This window comes from Aptenodytes forsteri, unplaced genomic scaffold, assembly GCF_000699145.1.
Source record: "Aptenodytes forsteri isolate BGI_AS27 unplaced genomic scaffold, ASM69914v1 Scaffold127, whole genome shotgun sequence".
NCBI classification, from domain to species: domain Eukaryota; kingdom Metazoa; phylum Chordata; class Aves; order Sphenisciformes; family Spheniscidae; genus Aptenodytes; species Aptenodytes forsteri.
The window spans coordinates 326,892-348,808 of record NW_008794711.1 but is presented as its reverse complement, the minus strand read 5'-3'; the positions used below and the strand labels follow the sequence as shown (position 1 = coordinate 348,808).

At 42.6% G+C, this 21,917-nt stretch overlaps 1 protein-coding gene across 1 annotated transcript in view; it reads left to right on the top strand.

Annotated features, from left to right (window-relative positions):
- ANTXR1 (anthrax toxin receptor 1) overlaps positions 1-21,917 on the top strand; it is a 107,156-nt gene that overhangs the window by 34,882 nt on the left and 50,357 nt on the right. Inside the window, exons 11-12 of the mRNA XM_009273801.1 lie at positions 6,925-6,994; positions 7,290-7,368. Coding sequence (XP_009272076.1) covers positions 6,925-6,994; positions 7,290-7,368 — 149 coding nt within the window. The remainder of the gene's footprint in view (positions 1-6,924; positions 6,995-7,289; positions 7,369-21,917) is intronic.

Sequence of the window (21,917 nt, the reverse complement as noted above, 5' to 3'; positions counted from 1 at the left end):
ATCGTATCAGGGAGGGAGGTATTTTTAAAGATAACACTAAGCCAACAGTTCCTGAAACCTTAAATTATCCCAGATGAGATGTAGACCAGCACAGCTAGGACTTGCTGAGGTTAAGGGCATGAGCTAATAGATTTTTTATTGCGATTATTGGCAGAGAAAAGTGGCAGGTGAAGAGAGCATCAGCTCATAATGCTCATAGCTATGGGATAAAAAAAAGAAACATCTGTAGAAACCATGAAGAATATTTGGCTGAGCAGAACTGTAATCAGATGCATGTTCAACAGCAGGGTGTTTTCTGCCAGCAGCAGGACCTAGGAGAATTGGTTTCAGACTGCACAGAGTTAAAAGTAATTATACAGTGCAGTGACTTATGACTGCTTTGTGGTGCTAAAGTGTCTTTGTCTGCCCAGATTGTGCAGGATCCAGCAAAGATAGTTCTGGGCATAGAGGCAAGCTCTGTCCTAGGCAATTTAAAACTGAATAGAGAGATGAAAGGTTGGTGAGGAAACAGCATGCACCACAGCAGAGGTGGGGCTAGATCTTTTGCATTCTGGTGAATGCTCTGGATGCTTGGCCAAAACTGATCCTTTGCACAAACTAGCCTGACTTTTTTTTTTTTCCAGCACCAAGTACCAGAAGCGAGGGAAAATGATGCAAAGACAGTGGGAGCAGGACTTTGCCAGGTATCAGCGGAGAGTGAGCTGTATAGGGAACTGTATCCCAAAACTGCCCAACAAATGCCTTCTAAAAATTGTCTTCTGTTTTAAAGCCTAGCAGGTTTCTGCATTTTTCCCCATATTTCCTTTTTCCTGGCAGCACAGTACTTTTCTTGTGATATCTTCTTTACTTTGTAACAGCCTGGTCTCTCTTAGCACAGGAATGTTTTGCTTTGCAGTTCCACTCTCTAATTCCCGATTTCCCCACTTGATCATGTCACTTTAACCCTCTGCTGAATCTTTTCCTTTTATTTTCTTATAGTAGCTTTTCCCTCTTTCTACTGTGGTACTAGAGAATGTCCATCACTGTGCACAAACTTCATCAGGTGTTTTGGGGAGTGTGACCTTTATGAAGGATGCAACCTATGTCTCTAATTTTTCCTAGGTGAAAACATACACCAAGGTGAACTTGGCATCCTATTTTGAAGGGTGGTTCAAGTCCTTGCTTGACAAAGAATATGAAAATAGGAGAAATGGTCACACTTCCCTCAGATGCTCTCCTAGCCTTCAACAACTTGCAGTATAGGAACTTTTAAAACAGGATTCCTGTGTGTCTACCTCCACCAGACTTCTCTGCAGCTGTCCAGGCCGAGTGTGGAGGAACAAGCACAGAGCAGTCAGGAAACTTGGGCTGAGTGAGGAGGAGAATCTCTGTGCAATGTGGAGTGCTTTACCAAGCTCACTAATTTATAATGTGTGCTGCTGGGGGACCAAGGTGGTTTCTCACTGTGACATTAGTATATCTGTGCAAATAAGCATGACAGAGCTTATGGTAACAGCTCTGAGATTGGAGTGGAGCTGTTGCAGTGCTAGACCAAGACTCCTGCCTGGGAGTGACCCTGTTGTACTGCAGCATGTGCTGCTCTCCTGAGCTGCCAGTTGTGAGCATGAGCAAATTAATAGCGTGGTGCTTTGCCAAGTTCTATTAGTAGTCTTGAAGCTATGTGTGCTTGTTGAACAGAACTGTATGCACAGCAGATGAAAAAGCGATTCCTTCCAGATCCCTTCTCTCCATCTAGAGATTGTTATGAATGTGATATCATTGTTCTGTGCTTATCTGTCTCTTCCCCCCATCCCCTAACTCTGCTCTGAATGGCTTTGGCATTCAAAGCTCATGTGTCCCTACACAAAGCAGAGCAACTATAGTGTGATCTCAATGTGGTTTTCATTACAGCATTAACAAAACATTTCTTATTTATGGGTCTTTCTCATTGGCAGTTTCTCTAGCTCAGAGAGTGTTCCAGTGTCTTTCTACATTCCTATCTCCCCACAAAATGGGTTTGAAATAAAAACTTTGCTTGCAGAGTTGTCACAAGGAGTGGCATAAGAGGGGGAGTCAGCTAGGATGAACAGAGATTGTGCTTTGGTAGGCGGTGCAGAGAATCATGGAGGTATTTCTCATCTGAGGTGACAAAGGGACAGTGGAAGCGCTCAGGCTCATGATGGTTCAGGGCTCCCCATCTCGAGTGGCCTGAAGTACAGAGGAGAACAGCTGCCTTAGCACAGAAGTTCCTGAGGGAATCTTATGTGAGAGTAGCCAGACTCCCACCCCTAATTTGGCTGTACTAGTCTGATAGACCAGAGTCGTCTTCTCCTATAGTAACAGAAGACTAGGTCAAAGTGTTTTCTGAGATGTACTTTAGTTGAACGCAAATCATAAATACAGGGATAACAGAAGGAAATTGTTAGTCTGTGATATATGGGAAGTTTGGCAAACAGCTTTTGCAGCCTTTTCTGGACTAAAATATTGCTGATATTGCGAGTCCAACAATCAGCACTTGCGATATTGCGGTGGCAATTTGAAAATATTGTGCTTTCTTAAACCCTTCTGCAAGGGATCTTTGCAGTCAGTTTTCAGTATGCCAGTCAGTTCTTGGATGAACCATTAACCAAAGAAAAGGCTGCTAATTTTAGCTTGGTTATATGGCTAAAAAAGTACCACGATCTGTCCTGGTCACCTTCTTCGGGTTTTTGTACCTCTCTTTTATTGGGGTTTGCTCTTCTGTGTTAAAACATCATGCATATACTGAGGCTTTTATTATTATGGTTGGGAAGTACTCCAAGTCTTGGCTTGCCAAAAGGTTACACCCTGCTAATGGCAAAAGAAACTATTCACTAATGCTGGGAATAATAGGTTTTACAGGCTACAGATAGTTGTTAAAAGGTGTAGGAATGCTGGGTAGCGAATTACAGGAATTTGAGCAGTAGAGGGTACCTTGTTGGAAGGGCATCCACAGAAAACACAGGTATTTTTGTGAGATGTTTGACCCTTCTTCATTTCTGCATGCTGCTCTGAATGGCTTATGCCTCAGGACTGACCAATTTTTAGTTGCCCATGAGTACAGTGTCCTGTGGGGGTTTTTTATACAGTGAGAACCTTATTTTGCTTGATGGAGTGATTAGAGGTGCATAGGTAAGGAGCAAATTGTGCCCATTACTGTGGGTGGACTTTCTCAAAAGTGAGGTATTGCAAGATTTCCTGAAGATGTCCGAGCTCTGCCCTTGATTGGTGTCTGAGATGCGATTGAGGCCTGGGCATTCTTTCCATAAAAATGGCAAAGGAGGCAAAGTGATTTCTTCATGGTTACACAGCTGGCTAGCAGCCGAGCCGAGAACAGAAATCACTTCCTGGGCAGCAAAGTCAGCTACATCGAGTCGAGTGCTCTGGCCCTCGCCTTCCACAGCTCTTCCACTAGTATTGTCAGCTGAGAGGAGTCCAAACCACAAAATTCAGATTTTTGGCACGAGATCTAGAGTTTGGGAGCATTCAGGCCTATCTCTTACTGCACAGGAATACAGCAAGTTTTTTCTGTAGCAGACAAGAAAAGCGGCGTTCTTTCAAATGCATCCTGCAGATACAGATGTAATAGCAGATGAGAAGTGTTGTTTTATTTAGTTTCCCTATGTAAGTTTTCCAGGAAGGAGTCAGATGGCCAGAGTTATGCAAACCAAATGGATCTTCTTTTGTTTAGAGCAAAGGAAAATAGTCACTCATTTTTGTGGTGAAACACAAACATTCTCCAAACAAAATAATCTCTCCCTGTAGCCAGCCTGGCCAGCCATGAGTCCCCTCTTGGGACTCCGAGTCTGATAAACTTTCTAGACAGGCATAGACTTTAATGCAAGTTGGGGGTGGGAAGGGAGAGGAAGAGAAACAAAAAGCTAATGAGATCTAAGTAAAAGGCCTTGCAAAATGAAGCCAGCTTTTGTTTTAGTGAATGCTAGCATGGAGAATTCTTTGGCCTTTGCTGCCAGTGTTAACAAAGGAAAAAACAAGACATTGGTCTTCATTCTCTTGGCATGTGTGCGCTGAGACAATGTCATCAATTTACAGGAGTTAATGATACCTTCATAAAATCAGGGTGAGAACAGAACTGTAGGGACAGACTCGCCACCACTGTGCGTCTTCCTTGCTTGTACAAAGTGGGAAATGCTGCTGGTTTGATTTGGTAACTCTACTGCAAAACCAAATGCCTGTATATGATGCAAGCTCACCATAAATCCAGTGCCTGTGCTGTAGGCGATAGGAAGTGAGGGATGTGCGTTGTATCACTACGTTGCATGCTTTAAATGCCTATTGTCTGTCTGCCTCTCTTTTAATGAGGAAGTAATCTTCTAGATAGTATGGGGCTAGCAAAGGAATACTCTGTGCTGAAAACATCTGCTCCTAATGTCTAGTGTAGTGGAAATGTTCGTATGTGTTCTTGTACTGAGGCTGTGGGAAAACAGCGATAATATGGTACTTTCCAGGCCACCAGCAGGAGCAGGGATCTAGAGAGATCACAGAAGCTTGAAGACTGCTCTCAGTAGGTGAGCCATGATGCAGAAGCAAAGCCTGTCTGTAAAAACCATATGGCTGGCTAAAATGTTTTACTTTCAGCTGTTTGCCTGTGTCAAAGAGTCCTTAACAAAATAACTGCTGTGGGTAACCCAAATATTCAAGTGTGTATGTGTAGGCATGGGATTTGCTGGAAGCTGGAAACGTAAGGAAAATGTCAGGGAAGGCTACAACTTTTCATTACCGTTTCATTTTTTTTAATGGAGTGTAAAAAATAAACATTTCCTAACCTGCCTGAGGAAATAATCTTTTATATTGCTGCCAAAGAAATACAGTGGTATGAAATAGGGATTATAATGTGTGATAGGAATTACTAGAGCAATATTACTGCTTTCTAAAATTTTGTATTCAGTGGAAACCTCTCTTTTAGGAATGTCTGGGAAAGAATGCTTGACTTTGTCCCCTCATGCAGAAGCAGGACTCACTAACTCTTGCAGTCTGTATCACTTATCTTTATGCCTCATTCACTGCAGTAAAGTGTGCTGCGTGACCCTGCTTCTGAGTGAACCCTGCTGAGCTAACCACTGAGAATGAGTCCAGGATCAATAGTGCTCTACTGCTGTTGCCCTAATCATTATTAGACACCATCCATGTGAACAAATTTATCTCGGCAGCCAAGTGAAGAATGAACAAGGCTCACAGCTGATGCAGAAATTACTTTGGAGAAGGTTGCCACATTCTCTTTGGCTTGGGTCTCTTCATGGCTTTTCCTCTTTCCACTGGCACCTTAAATGGAATTTTAACTTGCACAAGTTTCCTCAAAAACAAAAGACCAGACAGTCAGAATAGTTCAGCTCTTCATTGGATTGCTAAACAATTTGGTTAAACTTTTATCCTTGCTCCTTTCCAATCCCTGTTGCTGTCAGTGATGCACTGAACACTGTAATCTTGCTTCCACATTGCCAGTGTTATGTGTACCCTGGGAAGTTAAGTGCGCTATGCAGTTGTGAAGAGACTTCAGATGGTTAGAGACCCCAGGTTTGCTGTCTGTATTTCTAATAGCAAAGCAAGGTGGTGATGAATTGTACTCCTGTTTCAACATGGCCCCATAGAATGAAGGTCTCTTCCACCCTGCAGTATATAGAGATAAGATTGAAGATTTGCATTGAAGATGAGATTTGAAACCTACAGGTTTGAGAGGAGAAGGGGAAGGAATCTGTCAGGAGAGGAGGGGCTTTCAAACAAAATGAAAATTTTAGGAAGCTGGTAATATTTGGTAACAGCTCATTTCAGGTCTATAAGCATCTCTATAGAAGGCCCTAGAGATGGTTATAAGTACAGCTGGTAGAAAGCTTTCTGATGCAGTGACATGCTTCTGGAAAATGCTGATTCAGCAGAATCAACCCCTTCTGTGGGAACGTGTGGTTTCCAGTCCAAAAACCACCCAGCCTGTCTGCCTGGTTTTCTGCCAACCTGCCTGATCTCTAGTCAGCTGGCAAATGGGCTGGGAAGTTCCTTGGGATCCCTATCTCTCTGGTCACCAGAGAGATGGTATAAAGTTCTGATTTAAGTCTACAAAAGAAGAGTATTAGCTGATGTTTGTGTTTCCCAGGCAATTGCCTATTGATAACTTTTCTCACTCCACTTTTAAAGCCATAGTATAATTTAGGTTGGAAGGTTTAATTTAGGTTCAGATGAGTCTGCCTTGAAGTGCAAAATTTTCCATGATATACAATTTTCTTAACCCAGCTATTTTCAATTATATGTAATCTGTTGCAACTCCATCTGGTCTCCTGTATAGAGCGGCTGTAATAATTTACTCTGACCATTCAAAAAGCTTTGTATCTTCAGTTTTATTGTGGCTTGGATGTCTGGCGTGATAGATTTCAACAGCACGAAGCAGCTGTAGGAATGGTGAGGGTGCTGCATGCAAGATGTGGGTCATGGGCGGCACAGGGCTTCCGATTGCCTTGAGGCATTCAGCTCTGCAGGGGCAGGTAATCCTCAGCCCTTTTGTAGGAGTGGTGGCACAAAGGGCTTTGTGGAATGGTGTTTCACCGTGAGAATGATGGAGAGCTGTGGCAGCCTGTAAAGAAGACTGTTTTCACGAAGGCTCTGCAAAGAAATGAGGAAGGAGGGTCAGCTGCCGTATTTCCCCATCTTTCTGGGGGGCAGGTAAATGTGAGGTGTTGAATTTTTTTCCTGAGGTGCAGGGTATCTACTGTTACCTTGTATTTACTCTGTAACTCCATGGGCTGAAAGCATGCTTACAGTTACCCCTGAACAACTGCCATGCAGTAGCTTTTTATCCCTTATTCAGTATTTGATCTTGTTTATTTATCAAGAGCGAGGAAAAACATTATTTAAGCTTGGTCTTTAAGGCCTGTATTACTGACCAGGTAATAAATCCCAATATTTCTTTTTTTCCAGATGAGAAGCCTTTTGTAGTGGAAGACACCTACTTACTCTGCCCAGCACCTGTGCTACGAGAAGTTGGCATGTATGTTTTTTCTATGTACTCAGATATTTACTTTGCCTGTGGGAAAATGAGTCTGCATCGTCTCACCATATTCTATTGTTCTTACATGCATCTAATTCTGACATTGTCTCTTGTGCTTGTTGGGTTAATTGGCAGCTGTACATTGGAGCACAGGGGAGAGAGCACCAGCAGGGTGAATCAACCTGTACAAAAGGCTTTTCTGTGCATCAGGAGCCCAGGTTCCAGAGGATATTATCTAGTAGAGGGCTGTGGACTAGCTAGCCTGACTTGTTTCTTGTGGGTTTTTTTTTTTCAGGGAAGCAGCTCTCCAAGTCAGTATGAATGATGGTCTGAGCTTCATCTCTAGCTCCGTCATCATCTCCAGCACACACTGTGTAAGTTTCGATTCATGTGCCTAAAATGATTTAGTAGGATGGTGGTACTTAACAACAGATCTTTGTTATGCTGGTATTAGGGCTTCCAAGTTGAGTAAGCCTGGTGTGTGAGGGACCTGTTTCCCTCCTTTAAAGGTGAGCTTGTGAGTGTGGGAATATGACACTTTGTGTATCATGTGTGCCATAACGTGGCAAAGCTCTTGAGTCTTCAGTAAACACCTCAGACTTGTATCTGCTGTGGGATGCAGACTGGAACAGGACTAGCAGCCAGTGGTCTGGAGGTGACTATGTCTGCTTGTCCATTGCACAGTGAACAAGAAGCAAGTCTGCTGGCTTTGTTAGCTAGTCTGTTTCCTCTGCGGCAATGGTGCTGCTCATTGTGAAAGGCATATGGCAGTTGTGATCACACCCTTTGTCTGGAAACCAGTATGGTTGCCAAAAAAATGTGGGGGTTTCTCCACTGAAGTAGCTGGCTTATAGCTGGCATCCTTGGTTGCCAGTAGTGAATTGCTGCACTCAGTCTCTGGTGGAATCAGGCAAAGGGACGATGAAACTATGTATAATTCATAGTATTGCTGAAGATGCTGCTTCTGCTAAGTCATGGCTGTTGGGAATAGAGCATGAAAATGACTTGTGCTAAAGGGAGGTAGTGGAGGAATTTGCTCTGAGTTCAGAGCAGTCCTTCATGCTTCAGTGTATTCAGCTTCTGTACAGGGAATGGTTGAGGTGCTGCTTTACTTCTCCCATATACTGACTTAAACTATTTTTTGGGAAGCCAGAGTAGTCTCGCCAGAAAGACTTGAAAATCTGTCCACAGCCTGTTTTTCTCCCTATCCAGTTAAAGGCACATCGTGTTTCCGTACAGAATAAGTGAAAGGCAAAGTTGTATACCATCGGATTACCAGCAGTCTTCTGTCGTCCACAAAGGCTGATGCACAAGATGAGAAAAGTCTTTTGTGTCACTTGATCTTGATACTTGTTCAACAAGGACAAGATTGTATGAAGAAACAGTTTTCAGAGCTTACATGAGGGGTTATATTCCAAAACTTACAAAGACTTCCTTATGCCTTAAAAGAAGGGAATTTATTTTATTAGTTAATTTCTTGGTTCAAGTTCTCTTTGCTCACTGGCAAAAATGTATTTGCATGTTGTCAGCAAATTACAGGAATATTTTCCTGTGTTTTGTTCGTATGAGGCAAGACCTGGGAAAGAATTCTTAGAGAAAAATTCCTTCCTGATATGCTTTCTTCCGGGGATAGAATTATTATTTCTAGGTTATAGGAGATGAAATATCTGTTCCTTTTCTATTGTTTTAATAGCTGTAAGGAAACTTTTGAAAATGCCTATGCTTCACGGCAGTGCCTGCTACTCTGATGCCTCCAGACTGCGAAACTGGATTTGCAGTGCAGCTAAGCAGCCAGAATTCAAATCCAGATCCTACATCCAAACTAGATGCAGCGACATTCAGTGGCTGCTTTGAAAATTATATCGCAGGCTTCACTAATCGAGGAAGTTTCTCCTGTGTAAACAGGCATTTTTTGTCTTTGTAGTAGTGTTTATTTTTTTTCAAGTTCTTTTTAAAGATGAAACTGTTTACTGAGACTACAATCCTCTCTTAATTAAGGTTACAAGGGCTCCAGTCCTGGAAATACCTGTATATAAAATGTCCTGTTTAATTGACTTCAGACCTGAAAGTTAGGTCTGTTTGAAGATCTGCAGCCGAAGTGGGACAGTCAGAAAGCTGTGGAATGAAGTGATGGTAACAAGCAGGGAAAAGACTAAGGTTTTCTTCCCTGTGTGCAAACTAGCAATCTGTGCTTTGCGTTTCCTCTCTGCGCTGTATTTCAGAAATGATCAGGTTTGGAAAGAGGTCTGGAGCGTCATCTTCAAAAAGCTTCCCAGATGGCAATCGGCAGTGACTTAACATGGCAGCCCCACAATTGCTTTGATGCAAAAATGCCTTGAACCCCAATCTCATTGCTCTCCAGAAATGGCTATTTAATGGGGGAAGGAACAAAGCAAGCAGCTTGACAGCCTGATAAGCTTTACCATTTCTTTATTTTCTTATGTAGCTCCACAACAAAACCTTCCTATGCAACATGTAAATAATCTGCAAATATCCTGTTTTCCCTATAAAAAAATGCCTGTCCTGGTCTATGAACTACCCATTTTCAAGGACTATCTGGAGGTAATCCAGGGAAGAAAATTCAATTAAGAGCATAGCTGAAGCAGACAGCTACATTCCCAGCAAGTGAAGACCAAAAATGAACAGTCAGAAAAGTCAGTCAGACTTTGACTCCTAAGTTATGGATGTAGGTGTGTGAGGATCAGGACAGATAGAGCCTAGACATTGAACTATCTAAAGCTTTTTTTATCACCGTGGCTGGCAAAAATTTTAGTGTAGGTTTTCATGGTAAGGAAATTGGGCCAGTTTCTCATAGGTTAATAGGGCAAAGCTATTTTATACGAGCATAGGTCCCAACCTTTATTTAATATCTAAAGACTCCTAGGAACAAGGCAGCTAAGTAAATGTCAGTTTTATTGAGCAGTAAAAACTCTAGAAGAAAGAAAACGCTTTTCATCTTAGACATCTAGGTCACTTTTTGGAAAGAAACAAAGGATCAAAGCCTTTGCCTTTTCTAGAAGTGCATCACATCTTCACTGCTGTAACTCAGCAAGGCCCGACTCCTGCGATTTGCCAGAAGCGAGGAGGGAAGAGCACTTACTACTCCTGTGCTCACACTGTGTTTTCTAACACTGAGTGCCAGCTGCTGAAAATGGGATATTGGGATTTTTTGCCTTGCCCAGTGCCGTCATTTTTGTGAGGCTGCCAGTTAAAAGTGCTTTTCACAGACTATGCTGCCTTCATATTCAAATACTGAATGCGTGGCAGAAAGTGTTCTGTGCACTTGTCCCCTTTAGGAAACATCACTGTTTTGTGTCTCTGAATGCAATAACGCACATACCTCTCTAGTATAAACTGACTCCCTCTGGGAACAGACAGAGCTTTTGCTTGAGCCCATATTGCCTAACTGAAGTAATTATTTGCACTTTTTTCCCTTGAGGTGTAAAATCTGCTACAGCATTTCAAGGGGGAGAAAATGTAGAAAGGTTAGGAATGAAGGCATACGTAATGACTGACTTAATCTCCCTCTTAGTCTGAGAGACACTTAAATACATCTTGCTTTCCAGCATTAAGTGATGCTACTTGTCAAATCTGTCAACATCAAATTAGACCTTACTCTTTGAATACCGGTTGGGGTTTGGGGTTTTTAGTTTTGTTTAAAGGAGTCATACATACAGCTAAAACAGCCTTAGAGCTTCTACCTATGCTTTCAAATCTGGGCACTTTGGAATCCACTTGCCTGGACTGCAGGTGTCTGTTGTGCTTTGAGGGACTTCTCATTTTCCCTAGCTTTCTGCTTCCTGAAATGTGGCAGGCTTCAAGGTTTGCAGCCCAAAAAAAGTGCAAGGGGTGTCAGAAATTAAAGTGCATGGGTTCTGTTGTATTCTGCCTTTTGCTTAATTGCTTGTGCTTTCCAATATCAGAGTACAGGCATGATTGTATATGCTTTTATACCTCCTTTTCCGTGGGACTCAAGGAATTGCTGGTTTAGATTCCCAAATAAAATTGCCAGAACTGCTTAAATTTTGTTTTTTTTTTAAAGTGAGTCTCCAGGCTTTCCCAGTACTTCACTGCAGTTCTCTTCTCTGTTGAAAGGTAACTGATTTTTCATTTAACAAAAGAAAACAGAATAAGGTGTGGGAGAGGCTTGTAAAGATGCTTTTGTTGCAGAGGATCTTTCAGCATTTCCACTTTAAAGTACATTTTGGGAAGACTTGCAGTCACATAAAAGTGATCTCAGCTGGATCAGGTGGAGCAAAATCTCCATTTAAAAAAGAATCAAAATTCTTCTCAGTTGGCCCAGTTATTTTCAAGCCTGAGGTATGAAACAGTCCATAGGAGGTCTTTGGGGATTTTATTTTGTTTTTCTTCCTCAGGATTTTCAATATGAGTTTTTAGAGGCAAAGGAGTTGATTACACATGGGAGGCCCTTTTAAATCCCTTGTGATAAGTATCAGTCTGGAATTTGCCCAGGCACATTAGCCAACAAATGAAACTCCAAATACAAGGTCTGTCTGATGCGTAGAGAAGTATCAGTCAGAACAAAGCTTGACTCCCCGATCTCATGCAGGGGTGGCTTTTAGTTAAAGGTGGAGTTGTCATTTTCTGGAGATGGTAAGAAGCATTGACTGTGGAATTGCATGGGACTGCTCAGTTTTCAGAGTACAGTCTTTACCTCAAAGAAGAGTGAAAGAAAGAAAAAGGATAGAACCAGGTTAGTAGAGGAAAAATTTTTTTTGTTTTGATGAATGCAACTCCCTCTCCCATCCCCATGTCAGTTCCTCGGGGAATAGTGCTTTTGTTGTGGTTTGTTACCATCTTGGCTTTTCTGCTGGTTTTGGTGACTCTAAAGTCTAATGGGAAACCTGGCTGGACAATGCCAGATGCCCTCAAGATGATAAAGTATCAGAGCATATATCTGTCTGTCAGGAGTGGAAAATAAAGGCGTGCTGGAGAGAGACCAGAGTATTACACCCACTGCTTTGAGATTATAAAGCAAGCCTACCCCAGTTAATCATGTCCCCACAGGTGGTTAGGAGCTGCAGCATACATTCTCACTGATTCCCAAGTGGTGCAGGGCAAGAAGAGGCATGTACTTCAGGGGGGAAGAAATTGGGAGGGCTGTGTCCTGCTCACCCTCGCAGGGTGCCTGCAGCAGCCCTGAGGAGCTGGGCTCAGTAGGCAGGGGGCTGTATGTCAGTAAGGAGCTCTGTGGACAAAAAGAGGTTTTGCTTGTTGGAGGAATGTAGCGACTTTCATTTATCTGTCAAAAATGGGCTAGACACAGGAGCTGTTGTGGTTGGGCAAAGCATTTGTTTTATTAAATTATAGAATGCAGCTGAAACCCTCTAGCTTAGGGCAGAATGGTAATGCATGTAAATATCAAGCTTGCTTGTGCCCTCTCTGTGGATGGCCAATACTATTTTTTCATTCAAAGGTTTTGCTGACTGCACACCCCAGACTGAGGATTACTGGCTGGCTTCTGGTAAAGCTGCTAACAGTGGCTGGGTTTATTTCAGAAGCAAGAGGGTCACACTGTGTAAATCAGGGGCTGCAGACAGAAGTTTAATCCTGCTCCCCACTAACTTACGTATTACCCAGTTAAACTAAGACAGGGCTGTCCTGAGTGTAATTTAGGGTGTTATTTGGCCTGGGCTATGTGACCACTGGCAGCTGCCCCAACAGAACAGGGGAATGGCTGGAATGAGAGTGTTCTTAAAGTTTAGAGACAGCATGCTGTTTATATGCTTAGCTGGGGGATAAGATGCCAGCATCTCCAGTATGACAAAGCTCAGCTGGCTGGGAGTATCTGATGAATTTGTCTCTTGGCTTGCTTGTCTTGGAGAGTTACTAATTTATTTCTCTGAGGTTGGTTTTTCAATATCTGTATCTTTTAAATAATGTTTTTCTTTCATTTGAAAGTTCCCCATGGGGGAAGGAATCCCCCCTTCCATACAGAGGGCAATGAGGCTGTGTTGTTACTGCATTACCTGAGCAAAACCATGCAGGGACATCCAGGTGACCTCTGCTGCTGGCAGAAGGTGCTAAATGGCAGCCCTGAACACTGAAGCCTGCAAAGGCCAGGCATACATAGGGGCAAGGCATTGCTTCTAAAGAAATGTCCTTAAGGCTGCGGCATCATACTGGCCCAGAAAGAAGCTGGGCTTGTTCCTCTGTGTTCTTCTGGACAAGGTAATCTCTTCTCTATAGAATCCAATGTGGATTTAAAACTCTTCCTCTCTCCAACCCTTGGAATTGGTTGTGACTGCTTGGACTGAGATTTCAGGAGGAGACTACCCTTGAAAGCATTCTTTAGGAGGCTTGTGGATGCATCCTGGTCACCTGTTTAGCAACTGGGTCCTCCAGTTCTGAGTGTCAAGGAGCTATTTTGGTTATAAATAATGTTTATTGGCAATGTCAGAACTTGCCACTATCTCTCTTTGTTGCTTGACTCAAATTAGACAGAGGACCCTTCTCGGGGGCAAGATACCTCCACCCCACTCACCTTCTGCTGATATTCTTACTTACTTGGCCTTTGTACTGCAGTCACACTTAGGGATCTGACTTGCTCCAGGTGCTGTGTAACCACAGAAGACAAAGACAGATCCTGCCCCCAAATTGCTACTGTCTAACTCCTTGCAACAAGGCTATTTACTTCAAATGTTACAATGCTTTTTCTGTCAGCCAAGTGCTCTCAGCTTTCCAGTGCCTCAGAAGGGCATCATCTCCCAGGGTGGGCTGGGCTGTCTGCTTTGCAGGTAAATGAGGTGCCTTTGTTCTCTGTTGCAGAGGTCTCTCTGCAGTATGCTAGCAGAGGCCAAAAGTACCCAGTAACTGAATAAAGCTGTCAGTGATACAATAAGGGATTCAGAAACGATTGACACATTTAGGTGTGACTTTACAGTACATGAACAGTATATTTTCACATACCATGAAAGACTGAATTCTTGTTGCCATAATTGGTTTCCTCTCTCTTAGCTTTTAATATTAAGATTTTTTTCACATGCCTGCATTTTCAAAAGAGATGTTAAGGCAGAAAACAAAGATTAATGTAGCCTCCAGTCCCAGTCTGGAAGTTGACAACTTACATTGCTACAGGTGTTATCGTGTGGTTGCACACTTTCTACCTGACAGATCAGAATATCTTCATTGGGTGGCAGATAATTAATGATGGGAGTTTAAAAAAGTAGTTTCATTCTACTGCTGACATCAGTGGACCTTTGGTAGTTGAAGGCACCAAGAACTATAGTTTACCCTCTGCTAAACATAAAAAAAAAAAAAAGCCCATCTTGAGACAGCAATAATAGTATAAGGCATAGGACCACGAATGCAATGGGAACTGAGCATCCTCAGCTTTCACTAGTGCTAAGACTTTAAAAAAAAAAAATATTTCTTCTTCCTCAGCTATTAGTCTCAGCATACCACCAATTTCATATGCAAAGTTGCCCCACATCAGGCTTTAGTGGTATGAACACAGTGTACGTTGCTTTCATTTGCACCTGTTAATGCCTGGGGAACATATGCTGCAGTGGTTTTCCCGCTGTTTGAAAAAGAATTAGCAAGTAATGTCTGGTGGAGTTGGGAAGCTCTTAAAAAGGTATTTACTCCTGTTCGTGTGTCAGGAGCTTGAAGAACTGAAAGAGGGAGAAAGTATTAAATGCTGCTTTATGAATGTGTACGCGTGCAGATGTGCACAGAGCAGGTTGCACACCAGGCATTGTCAGGAAAGGGAAGGTACAATAGAGGAAATAATTTACGAGGCAGCGTTTAGAGGCAGGAAGTCAGTCCTACTCTGCTGACCGGAGGGCTGCTGCCAAGTTCTTCAGTGCAAAAAGAGAGCATCTTGGAGAGAAGCCAGGATGGGAATTAAAATAGGTCTTTGTTCATTTTCTAAAATGCTCCCAGAAGAGGAAAAACCACTAATGACCTCTTGCACTAGTAACTCTGACTCAAAACTGGAAGGGACATGAAAACTGCAGGGCTGCAGTGACAGTGTAAAACAGGTCTTCTGGGCAGCTCTTGATTGGAAGAGCAAGGAGTATCACTAGGTAATATTCCTATACTCCCTATATCGCCTAGTGAGAAACACATGATGCTTCTTTGCAAGAAGGTGACACAATGGAGGTACCCACATGTGGGCTGGGAGAACATTTCTCTGGCAGGATATTAGACTTGCCTTAGACTAGCATTGATTGAAACTCATTTTTATTTGCCATATGTATCCAGTTCATAATGGATGTCCTCCCATGTCACGCCCTGTTCCTTCAGGAGGAGGGCTACGGGAATTATGCTTGTAAAAAGGAGTGCCTTTCAGATGAAAAGGGACATGTTGGGTCAGGGCAGTTTGGGGAAGCAACTGCATTTGGCAGGCATATGCAATGTCTAAACTGGGCTTGCCCTCGTAAGCCAGGGTCTTATCCAGTGCCAGCAGATACCAGCCCCTCCTTACCTGAGATGCTGGTGCTCCAAAAACACTCTTGGATGGGAAGATCTCAAGGTGGTTAAGCATGCAGCTGGGCAGTTAGTCCTTCCACGATCCTGGACATGATTTCAGATTTTGGAAACCAGAGGAGAGCTGCTGGTTAGCAGCTGGGCCAAGCCAGTCCTTGGCGGTGGAAAAGGATCTTCTTGAAGTTGTACATGTGGAAGAGAATGGATGCAGTGGCTTATTGCACCTGACGGCAGCTTGGGGCAAGAGAAGGTCTTGCATAGGCAGATCAGAGAACTGGTTATCTTATAATGAAGCAGTTATCTTGGTGGCAACCATTAATATATGGCTTGGGATGATCAGTGAGGTGACAGATGGGGAACAGGCCTACCATTCTGGAAAGAAATAGTCCCTCTGGTCTCACGTTTCCAGTTGCAAGGATGCAGGAGCCATTGAAGTCAGCTAAAAAGGAAAACTTGGTCTCTTAACCTCGACAGGTTTTGCATTTGACAAAAGGAGGTGGGTACTGGCACAGCTTTACTATATCTAGGTATCCGGTTTTCTTCCTGTGGCTGTTTGAAAGACTGAAGGAATTTGCACCTTTGAGTTAAACAATAGTAGGTGGATTTGATCTTTAAATATGGAGAATGAAAAAGTTAGAAAATCAAGAAAGCACTGCAGGCTTGTAGTAAAAACTAATGATGCCCTTCACTGAAGGTGTGTGGTTTTTTGGGGGGTTTTTTGTTTGTTTTAATTCAAAAGGAATGTAATTCAGTGCTACAGTAGGGGTTTTTTTCAATTGTGACTTTGTTCTGGGCTGCACAATTAAGGTTCTGCTAGTTATCAGTGTTCCTAAGTCTGCAGGCAATTAAAGTGCATTCACTATTGTATCAATAGAGGCTTTATGAAACTGCAGAGTACATTTAATGAGCACTTTCCTAGGCCCTTGACCTGTATATTATTAGTTGAGGTATTGCTCTGTGGGAACTCCAGGGCATACGATTTCAGGTTTATTTCCAAAAGAAATTGCTTTTCAATGCTTTATGCTGCAAATATAATAGGCAATGACTGTTTTTGCTAACACAGGTCACCCTAAGAGTTAAATGTGCAGAGATTATTTCACTCTAATATTGCTACATGGGCTGTTTTATAATACCCTTAAGTGTAGTAGGCATATTACAAACAGCATGTTCCTATGCTTTAGAAAGTAGGGACTCACAAAAGAGACCAATAAATTGGAGGTGCGGGCAGAATCACAGAATGGAAGTTTTGAAAAGTTTTAATTTGGAAACATCAAAATAATTTGTGGATATGCAGACTGTTTTCCTGTGACAGTGCTGAAATTAACTACAAAATATGTGCTATAATATCTGCACGCATGTACACCTCTAATAGTGAAATCCCATTTAACATTTAAGTTGAAACAGAACACTTTGAAATAGTGCATTTGAAACAAAATGTTTTATTTTATTGAAATGTTTTTCCATTGAAAATGTGATTTCAATTTAAACTGAGTTTCAGAAGGAAACTTATCCCAAACACGTCTTGTTGTGTGCATTCAGGTCATGCTGGCATGCTCTTAACCTTGTCAGAATCATGGCAAGCTGCCTGTAATGGCCTGTGAGGAACTACTTCTGTTCAGCTGGGGATGGGGGGGTGGGGTGGTACATGAGTGTAGGAAGGAGTGTAGCTTGAGTGTAGCTCAAGGAAGGTGCTCCTGAGATTTTTTTTTTTTTAAGGGCTGCTTAAATGCTACAAATCTCAGACATGCACAGAGGCAAGACATTCCAGAGCTGTAGCATGCTGTTTTCCTTCCTTTCCTGACTTGCAAAGAAGTAAACCCAAATCAAGCCATAAATGGTTGCTGTTATGACAAAGTCTAATTCCACAGAATTTTGCCTGCTATTGTTCCAGTTGCTATTCACCTCCTGAAATGGATTTAACATACTTCTTATTAAGGACTGTCTTCAGGCACAAATGGAAACCAAAATAACTGCTTAGGTTTCACCTCAAAGGTTTTGTTGTTTAGCTACAAGTGTTGGGGGACAAGAGATAGCCGTTTCAGAATAGGAGCTCCTCAGTCAGTAGTTCCTCAGTCAAAACAGAAACATCTACAACCAAACATGCACTGTCAGGGGAGCCCTCAAGCTGTTGTCATGATTTCAATGTGCAGATTGAACCTAAAAAGAGCACTCAAGAGGCCTCTGCCTTTGTGCTAGCTGATTTCATGCCCATGATGTCCCAGCCACAAAGCCAAGACTCACACGCTCACCTCCAGTACAAAATCTGAGGCCTGACCAGATGCTATGTCCTCTGCCTGTAGCTGTAGGGTGTGATTATTAAGATGCTCACCTGTAGTTAGAGTGCTGAAAGCTTGCAGCTAAGAGGCCCTGCTCCCTTTGATCTCTGCTGCTTCCTGCAGTGAGGCTGTTAAAATTGTGACACCTGAATTTTGACGATTAACAGGTAATGGCATGACTAGTAGAGGCCTGAGCAGATGTTCAGTGTTATGAAGTCTTACCGCTATTTTTAGCCTTTGGTTCAGCATGGGTCTCTTGGTGGTGAATTTCAGGGGTCAGGAGCTTTGTATCGGAGACAGTAGCAGAATTTGGAGCATTTTACCAAACCAGATGGGATGTCCCAGGGAGCTAGAAAAGCAAAGAGGAGGGCAAAGGCCTTTGGACCTCAACACCTCTGAATGGGGAGGTGCTTGTCATCTGAAGACAAATGAAGCCCAGTACTGATGGAGAGTATATACAATTGAAGAGGGAAAGCTCGTCAGTCTGCAGGGTTTTGTCATGTTTTGTTTTTCCATAAACCATCCCACCAGACCCTGTTGTATTTAATGCAGGATCCCAGATGCAATGCCTTACAGGTGAGGCACTAGCCGGGGACTGGACAAACTTGAATTCTACCATTAGTTCTGCCACATCTGCCTTTCAGAAGGCTTGCTGATGCTTCTGTTTCACTGGAAACTTTAGGTATTTCTTCTGAAGGAAAAGTTCAGCTTGTTTTCATAAGCATAAACACAGCAATCAGGGGGTAGAGAATTGTTTTCCCTGACCAAAGATCTTTCCTTGTAACAGAGGGAGTAATGATTACTCCTCCATCCCACCATGTGTTTGCCTGCTCTGTTTGGAGTGTGAACTCTTCAGGACAAGGGTTGTCTCTTGCAACCCTTGTTTATACAGCATGTGGTGAAGTGAGACTTCACTGGTGTTTCTACTGGGCTATAAAGCAAATAACGTAGGATGCTGGAAAAGTCTTTTGTAAGATGGCTCTCATCTCCTTTCAGCTCTGGAAGGAGAGGAGGGAAACAGATCATTGCCAGAGGGGCATCTCATTTCACAGCACAGTAAACTTGGAAAAAAGGAGCTGAGAACACCTACACTGGGTGACCTAGAACAGGTGTTTCTTGCTCGCATCCCCTGCTGAGCTTGGGTCCCACTCAAGCAGCTTCACGTAGATGCCAGTCAAAGAGGCTAGCACTGCAGAACAGTGCATTCAGTGAGTGTTTTAATTTCCTTTTATAAATTAGGCCAGATTGTTTCTGTTATATTAAAAAAAATTCCTGTGTGTGAGAAAATAAATGATAGACATCAGTTTCTGTTGCTGTGATGGGAGGGTCCCCAAGAGAGTTGGGCAGAAATGGAGAGTGTTTCCTTCACAATAAAAGCTGCCTGTGCCTCTCTAGTGTGAAAAGGCAGGGTCATCCTTTGTCTTGCCCTCCCCTATTGACTAAAGGACAACAAAACTGTTTCTCCTTTCTCTCCAGGGAGAAAGCCTCTGTCAGATTTTGGATGCTTATTCAAAACTGTAGTCAAGATTTTCATAAAGCTGTTTAAAAGCACTTCATTCTTTTCCTACTACCTCTGAAGGCTTCCAGCATGTTATTGCTCTTCCTGCTTGGAAAATGTAAAAAAGGACTTGGATACAGGAGACATTCACACATTCCCTGTCTCTGGAATGACATTAACCGTGTTTCTCCTCTTTGTAAAGCACCTAAAGTTTAGCAGTGATAAGTGTTATTTAAGTTGTTATTACTGTAGAGTCACTCTGAAGTGAGACTCGGTTATATGACTGTCTTCAGGCTGCTGTTCCCAATTCTTGGTAGCAGTGCAGATGTTTCTGCGCTCCTAGCCCTGAAGCAGTAGTGACGGCAGCTTGCCAGCCTGCCCTGGAGGTGACATCATGGGGCTGCATGACAGCCTTAGGTCCTCTGCTGCAGTTAACAGCTGGAAAGGCTCCCACAAGCAATTTTGCACAGCACAGGGGACTGATAGAGTGCCTGTAGTCCTGAGAGCAGCTAGCTGATAGGGCGCACCACTTTTGTTTGCTGGAGTGGTGAGCGCAGAACCAGATTAAACAGAGTATTTAGGCTTCTTACTTTCCAGTGAAGTCTGTAGGAGTTAGGACTAAATACTTTTACTGAACCCAGCCTTCAAGACCTACTAAAGCCAAGTGCTTGATGCATGTATTTAACAGAATTCCATCCCTCTGGCACAGCATGAAGTCAGCACATTTAAACACATGCTTAAAGTTAAATCCATTTACTGCTGCGGTAACAAGCATGCATGCTACCCACCTCCCTCTCCCTATAAATCAACGGTGCATTAATTCGTCAGCCACAGCACATGAGCGCATTTATTAGATGCACCTAGTACTTTGTTCATCACTCCTGAACATCAGCGGTCAAAGCTTTTGAGGGTCCGTGCGCTTTGGGGTTGTTATTCCAGCTTACCTCTCTGGAATAGCTAATGTATGCTGCAAATGCCAGCACAGTAAAGTAAGAAACTAGGAAATAAATTCTTAAACAAAAATAAGAAGATTGGAAAAAACAAACCAAACCAAACCCAAACACAACAAAAAATGTCCATCTGGTGCACAGTAGCATTTTTTTGGAAAACCCTCAGAAACAAGCCATAGATCCACTGAAATGCCAATGAACTGATTTATGTTTGTTTCTATGTTAGAAGCATCGAGGATGTCTAAAATTAAATAGGGGGCTTAAAATCACAGATTCTGTCTTAGCTGTGTCTCTTTGCACGATTGCATACATGTTTCCTGGGGCAAAATTTTAGGAGCTTGGTCTTAGGCAGCAACCTCAGTAGGCAATAGCAAAAGAACTCTGGAGGATGAGTCATTTCCTCTGTTCCATGACCACTGCTGGAGCGGTCATCCCTGTTCCCTGACTGTTAAGGGAATGTGCATGCACCTGGTTTCTACTAACCTTTTTGTTAGATAGGATCTTCCCAGGGATTGTGTGCATGCCTTAAATGAGTGTGTTCCTTTGTGGGACAGCACATATCTGAATGTTTGTGGGTAGATTTAAGGAAATAGCCCATGCCACTTACTGGATCAGACCCTGCCATCCCTCCCCTCTTCTCTCTAGGAGTACCTATAGTCCAAGAGGTGGGCCAGGTTTCTTTCTTGTCACAAAAGGATTCCCCCACTCACAGTCTGGCTTCTCACAGTCCGTAACGGTTCCACAATAACTGCTGAGTGAAAGCATATATATATATATGTGTGTGTGTATATATGTGTGTATATATATGTATATGTATGTATGTATAGTGTGTGTATATACACACACACACACCCCGATGTACAAGGAAAAGCCTCTAATGTGTCCTGCTTCAGATTTCTTGTTATCTTTCTATTTTACAGTATCTTCCAGAGGTCGTTTTTTATTGTACTTCAACTGCCAGCAATACTTGTTAGCATTTTCTTGGCCTTGTTGGACTCTGGCAGGGAAAAGGAGGCTTCAAGGCACAGCTGCCTTGCTTTCCCTACCAGCTTACCTGTTTCAAAGTCTACACGGTAGAGTTTGAACATGTCAAACGTGTAGCACCTTGAAAGGTCATTTAAAGAGTCTGCTCTTTTTCATATTACTGTTTCTTGATACACTAGCAAGGCATTTTGAAACAATGACTCCAGGCATTGTCTAGGTCTTCAACAGTTGTCAAGAAGCAAGTTGCCAATGTTTCACACTTAGCGTCCTGATGGATACTTTAGTTGTCTGGCTTTTCTCAGCCATTCAGGTGTGATGGAGTTTTAGGCCGTTGATCTCACTACGGGTACAAGCACTACAGTTTTATCTCGGTGTAAGTAGTCAAGATGAATCCCTACGGGAAAGTAGTACTGATTTCGCATAACTGCGTGTATTTAGGAGCTAGCCACGCTTTGTCTCCATAGATATTTTTTATGGAAAATTCAGTAGTTTAGCATTAAAATTCTCTTATTTGTCTTTAAAATGGAAGTTGTTTTCTTGGTCTGAATTGACAGCCTTTATTCAATGGTTCTTTGAATTATTCTGTGGTTCAGTGTTTCCATGAGCATTTGTATTGTTCTTCCAAGTTTTGATTAAAAATAATAATGGAATGAAAACAGACATTTCAAATGCTTCAGTCCTTTTTAACCGACTATAAGACTGGGAGAAAGATTTCAAAATGTCAGTGGAACTTTTGCAAACTATTTTAGCAGGCATATTTTCCT